Source organism: Mus caroli, chromosome 9, assembly GCF_900094665.2.
Source record: "Mus caroli chromosome 9, CAROLI_EIJ_v1.1, whole genome shotgun sequence".
Taxonomy (NCBI): Eukaryota; Metazoa; Chordata; class Mammalia; order Rodentia; family Muridae; genus Mus; species Mus caroli.
This window is the reverse complement of record NC_034578.1, coordinates 76,736,315-76,742,892: the sequence shown is the minus strand read 5'-3', so window position 1 is coordinate 76,742,892 and position 6,578 is coordinate 76,736,315. Positions and strand designations below refer to the sequence as shown.

Below are 6,578 nucleotides of genomic sequence, written 5' to 3'. Positions count from 1 at the left end.
CCTTCCTCTCTCCTCCTTTCCCCTCCCCTCTCCCCTTCCCTTTCCTCATCTCCTCTCCCCTTCCCTCCCCTGCCCTCCCCTGCCCTTCCCTCTCCTCTCCTCTCCCCTACCCCCCCCCACACACACACACAAGAAGAGGTCAGAGGACAGCTTTCAGGAGTTGATGCTCTCTTTCCACCACAGGCGCCAGGGACCTAACTCTAACCATCACACTTATGTTTCAACTGTTTTTACTTGTTTTTCTCTCCCAGGACCTGCCCCCCCCCTTTTTTTATTATTCCTCATCTTTCATGTCTCTGTACCAATAACCCCATGTCCTGTGTTTTAAAATGCACTTTCCCATCGATTCTATAGAAAGAGCCCTTGTACCTTCCCTGAAGCAGGTTCTAAAACTAGGGAGACAAGACGTATCTCACTGTTCCCATGTGCCAACTTTCCTGTGCTGCCCATTGCTGTGCCTACAGCCAGGATGTCCTAGATCAGTGCCCCCCACCCTGGAATTTCTTGTCTCTCTAATATAACTAAAAATCTTTATTTTGTATATAGGTGTTTTGTTTGCATGTGTGACTGTGCACTATAATACCTGGTACCAATGGAGGCCAAAGAGGAACTAAGCTATAGCTAAGTTATACACGGTTATGAGTCACCATATGGTTGCTAGGAAATGAACCAAAGTCCTCTGGAAGAACAGCCAGTGCTGCAGAGCCATATCCAGACCCCCACATTGTTTGTGGTTGTTGTGGTTGTTGTTGTTGCTGCTGCTGCTGCTGCTGCTGTTAGAGACAGGTTATCTCACTGGAACCTGGTGCTCACTGATGGTGCTAGAGTGAGCACCCGAGATCTAGTCACCTGTCCTTGCCTCTCTAGTGCCGGGACTAAAAGCACATCATCATCACCACATCCGACATTGGATATGCACTCCAGGGATCAAACTCAGATCCTCATGCTCGCCCAGGCAGTGCTGCACGGACTGAGCTGTCTTCCCAGCCCCAAGTTCTAAAACTTATTTTAGGGTTGTATGTATATGTACCACATGCATGCAGGAGCACACAGAGATCACAAGAACATATCAGATTCCTTAGAAGAATGCTTCTTAGCCTTCCTAATGCTGTAATCCTTTCATATGGTTCCTGGAGTAGTGGTGCTCCCCCTCCCCACCATATATTATTTCCATTGCTACTTCACAACTGTAATTTTGCTACTGTTGTGAATCATAATGTAATTATCTGTTATGCAGCCCCTGTGACAGGGTTCTTCGATCTCCCCTCGCCCTGCCCCCCTCCAGGAGTTTTGCCCCATTGCTTGAGAACTGCTATCCTAGAACAAGAGTAATGTGAGGTTAAGAGCTGCAGTGTGAATGCTGGGAATTACACCCACGCATTCTACAAGAGCAGCAAGCGCCCTTCACTGCTGAACCATCTCTCTAGAGCCTCCACCCAAACAGTCCTAAATTTAAAGATAGATTTAAGCATTTAGCCTATGTGCCTGAAATAATAAAAACTGGGCATCATGGGCTTAAAATGTACCATGTTTCCCATCATTCATCTTTTGTTTACAGAGGATGTTATATTTGAGAGAAGCAGTTCAAATTTGCTTGTTCTGGGATTGGCTCGCCTGAGAAATAAATTATTAGGCATAACTATTGGCGAGTCCTAGAACCTGGAGAGATGGTGAGCTGACGGCAGAGGAGGAAGGAATCAGATAAAGGGTCCGATGGTTATGAAATCCCAAGAGAGATGATATCATCTGGTTCAAAAGTTTTCTGGAACAAATGACAGAACTGATGATTATCGGAAGTACTTTTAATTAGCTGAGCTGAATCCAAAAGAAGGCGTACAAGTCCAAGCCAACAGAGGAAGTTTATTGAACTTCCTATTTAAAACAGATGTTCTGTCAGGGGCTCTGAATGTGATAATAGGATTGTATCCCAGTGTAGTTCATGGAACTCAGAAATGCCAAAAAGACAAACAATAGCTAGGTGTTCTCCCTTCTAAACAACACACAGGATATTTGTAGGGCATTTCTGCAGTTACCTGGAGTGTAGCAAGTTCAAAGCTGACATTTAGAAGCTTGGGAAGGTGAAGAACTAAGCTGTAATGGGTCCTTCATAGAGTCCCTGGTAGGGGGAGTCATTGAACATGGGGACAGGCTGGGCGTAGGGGCAGGAGTCACAAGAGCATGCACTCTAAGTTGATGTAAAATTTTCTATGAACAAAGCCGTCCTCCTCACTAGGTGTAAAACCCTGCTACAAGGTGAGGTGCTACTGCGCTTTGCCTTCAGCATGTGAGCCTAGCAGGTAGCTATTACACTGGTTTGATGGGACTGACTAGAGGGGACCCTTTAAAGCGTTCCTTGCAGAGATTTTGGCAGAGTAAACACACACCCTGCCCGGGAGGGAGATCATGCCTTTTGAGGGAGTATATCTTTCTCACTTTGTAGCCAAAGCCTCTCCCGGGAAGAAGCAGAATCCCAACACGCTGTTAAGTTGTCCCATTCCAGCATTCAATTTCTCCCCAAACCCCACCCCATTCACGTGGCTTTGGAGCCCATGCCATCTGGGTGCCTAGAAGTTCTGTGACGCCACTCCCAAGAGGTTGGATTCTAAGTAAGGTCAGCAGTCAAGCGAAATTCAGAATCGATGACATGTTAAACTTCCTTTGTGTGGAACTTATCTGACAGTCAGCGTTATCAATGACTGGGTTAGTCAGTACCTTGTCACAGCAATGTCGGAATAGCAAATAATGGGCTTGCTATGTTACCCCAAGTTTCCTAAGAAGAAAACTGCAAGATAACAAATGGGAGAAAAGGAACATGTTTATGTTTTGGTAAATTGTCAAATATATATATATAAATCCAGTGTCGTCAACATGCATATGATATTCAAACTTTAAAGAGTTTTTTCTTTCAATTAGAAAAAGAGAAAATTATGTTGGTAAGTGCCTGGGTATCAGAAGGCCTCAAGTTTAAGTATTTTTGTTATTTTGAGGTCGCTGATAGGTGGTAATTTACTATGACTATCTATTGGTCTTTAGTGTCTATTGAATACTTAACAAATTATAAATAATCTAAAGATGTATTTATAGGTAGAGAAACTTCTTACAGAATTGTGCCTGGTCTTAATAACCTCTCCTCAGAGACCCCAAGTGACTGCGAATTGGGTCCTTTTTCTCAGACAAAATGAAAGAGATGGAAAATATTTGCCAAGTTTGTTACCATCAACAACAAAATTGAAATAAGTTTTAAAAAATTACATTACTTATGTATTTATTTATTTCTCTCCCCACTTCCGTGTGTGTGTGTGTGTGTGTACACGCGCTCATGTGTGGGTGTGTGCATGTTCCTGTAGGTGTGCAATAGAACATATAAATTGGTCACAGGACAACTTATGAGAGTCCATTTTATCTCCTAGATGGGTCCTGGGTCCTGGAGATCAAACTCAAGCCATTAAGCTTGATTTATCTCACTCAACAATCTTTCTGGCCTCTCAACGATTTTTTTTAAAAACCTATTTACTGAACATTTTCAAAACCTTATGCTGCACAATATTGACTTCTCACAATTTCAGATATTAGATGAATGATTCTTATTTGAGTTCATTTGATATTGGGGGGAAAGAGATCATAAGAAGTTACAGATATTAGACATTTTTAATTATGAAGGTACAGCTTGTATATAACTATCTGTTTGGAAGTGTTGAGTATTTCTGACAGTCTATTATAAATATGCACATTTACACATTGATTGCTACTTTGCTAATTTACATATACTAATGAAGACATATAGTGAGACCTTGAGACCTTTGTGTAAGCCCTCTGCCCGATACTTTGCCAAGTATGAATTCTAAGGAGAGTGCTGTTGGACTGCACAGCACTGGAGTTAAGAGAAAGAGTCACCGGGAACGAAGAGGCTTGTTTGTACTCAGGAAGTTGTTTTAAAACCAGAAAAAAAAAAAAAAAACTAGCCCTGCAGGGAGCTTAAGGTGATTGCTGGAACCTTTCCTGTTGAGCCAGGATGAGAACAAGCATTAGGAGATACATCACACTAGGAATGGCTCTGGATTCCCCCCTGACATTTGTTTCTATGATTCCTTAAGGGAGGAAATGGGAAGAGACTTACATCCTGTGGAGGAGATTTGCGACACAGCTCTCTTGAGGATTCTTTGGATTCTTTGATGCATATTATATAATTTTTTTTAAGCAGTGACCAGGAAATAGCATTTTTCATCTTAGATGATGGCTTTTACATGATTGTAAGTGCCTTTACTTTCCAGGCTTGAAGATAGATACATTTTTAGAGGTTTTCTTAAAAGTGTCTGGAGAAAATTGTATACATATTTTTTTACTTTTTAGTACCTATATTATTTAAGCTGTGGGAAGCCTTCATTGGTAAACAGTCTTAAGTATAAGTTTTTTTGTTGTTGTTGTTCTTTATAAAAACTGTTTCGTCTAAAGCCAAACTCAAGCCAAAAGGATGAGAAAGGGAATGAAAATATCTCCACCTAGTGGCTCCATGAGGTAATTAATAGAACCAAAATCCAAACGCGTTTTCTGTAGAGGATCATACCATGCAGTTAGCATGAAACGTGTCTATGGTAAGATGCAATTTAGTTGATAATTACATAAGAAAAATAAAGTTCAGATAGTAGGCACTTGTAATTAAAGTCAAAATAACACGTGGAAATGCTTTTTTTTTTTTTTTTTTTTTTTTTTTTTTGCGGGTAAGGGGGTGCTGGGCGGGGGGAGATTTATTGAGGAAGGAGCTCAGAGTCTTTTGTTGCTAGGGGGCAAGCACGCTACAGCCGAGCTACCCAATAGCTGACCTTCATGTTTTNTTTTTTTTTTTTTTTTTTTTTTTTTTGCGGGTAAGGGAGTGCTGGGCTGGGGGAGATTTATTGAGGAAGGAGCTCAGAGTCTTTTGTTGCTAGGGGGCAAGCACGCTACAGCCGAGCTACCCAATAGCTGACCTTCATGTTTTTACAAACGCTGACATGAGTTTCTTGTTCTGCTTTGCATATGCTCAGTGACTATAGAACTTTGTCTTCTCACCAAGCTAGCTCTCTGCTCGCTGCAGGGTACGGAACCGCAGGAGACAAAGAACCTCCGTACTTTGGTTTCTAAATGACTGGATGAAAAATGCGATGCTCCAAGTTCATGAGGGCATAAAGCTCATATAAAAGGAAAGCTAATCAAACAATGATACTAAATGTTTGTAATGTGGCTGGATTGCTTTAATTACTGAGTCGGCTTTGAAATTTATTATAAGGCTGGGTTAAGAGGCAGGTGGGATGGCTGAGTGGGTCAATGTGAGCGTGTTGCCAAGCCTGAGGGCCATCCCTGAGATCTACATAGTGTAAGGTGAGAACCAATGCCCACAAGCTGTCTTCCGACCTCAACATGCACACCCGCCTACACACACAAAATAAATGAATGTAAAAAAAAAAAAAAAAAAAAGTTTAAGAAAAACATGAATGACCCGGCGTGGTGGCGCACACCTTTAATCCCAGCACTTGGGAGGCAGAGGCAGGTGGATTTCTGAGTTCCAGGCCAGCCTGGTCTACAAAGTGAGTTCCAGGACAGCCAGGACTACACAAAGAAACCCTGTCTCGAAAACCCAAAAAACAACAACAACAACAACAACAAAAACCCATGAATGAATTTATAACTTACAGAGCCAGGGGGGTGGCTCAGTGAGGAGGGATGTCTGCTGCCAAGCCTGACAAGGGACCTACTTGGTGAAGGGAGGTAGCCAAGTCTTACAAATTGTCCTCTGAATCCTACAGGTGTGCTGCAGAACATGCATACCGCGCAACACACACTCACCCAAATAGATAAATGTAATTAACCCAAAAGAATGAGTCTGGATGTAAGAACATTCACCAGTCATGCAAAAAGCAGTTGTCAGAGAGCAAACTCTTTCTTATCTTCTTCGGAAGGCAAAGGGACCAATTCCTTACTAGCAGTCCAGTGCACATGCACGGAAAGAAGCGACAGGTGTGTGGACGTGGTTCAGAACCGAGAGCGTTTGGCTGGAGAACAGCTTCAGGATTTCCATCATGTGACTTGTATATAGCAATTATCAGAGTTGTGTTCAGTTCGTTCATCGAGCAATATCTACCTACTATTACACAAATATTAGACATAGTTTCTGAAGGGATTTAATGATTTTGGATGTAGAGCACACGTGCAAAGATAAAGAACTTACCCGCCGCCCCCTCCCTCCCAGCAAAGTCTGCATAGCTGTTGTTACTGGCCTCGTGTCCCTGTTTATGTTTTGTCCTTTAACAGTTACAGTCTTATTGAAATGGTGTGGTACTGGCTTTCATGTCAACTACTTACTTGAGTTTAATTGAAAACGCTGTATCTTTCTTCTCTTTGTAGAAAGCGTCATCATTCACCAGTTGCGAATGAGCTCCAGATGAGATTACCAAGCACAGCCCACAGTCATCACTACAGTCACCATGCTACTGATGTTGACTGGAAACACCTTAGGACATCCAGTGATTTTCTTTTTTTCTTTTCTTTTCTTTTCTTTTCTTTTCTTTTCTTTTCTTTTCTTTTCTCTTCTCTTCTCTTCTCTT

The 6,578-nt window shown here is 42.1% G+C and overlaps 1 protein-coding gene across 1 annotated transcript in view; it reads left to right on the top strand.

The window, feature by feature from the left end:
* Window positions 1-6,537, top strand: part of Filip1 (filamin A interacting protein 1) — a 195,289-nt gene extending 188,752 nt beyond the window's left edge. The window contains exon 7 of the mRNA XM_029481660.1: window positions 6,379-6,537. Within this exon, the coding sequence (XP_029337520.1) occupies window positions 6,379-6,419 (41 nt within the window). The 3' untranslated portion in view covers window positions 6,420-6,537. The remainder of the gene's footprint in view (window positions 1-6,378) is intronic.
* The last annotated feature ends 41 nt before the right edge of the window (window positions 6,538-6,578 follow it).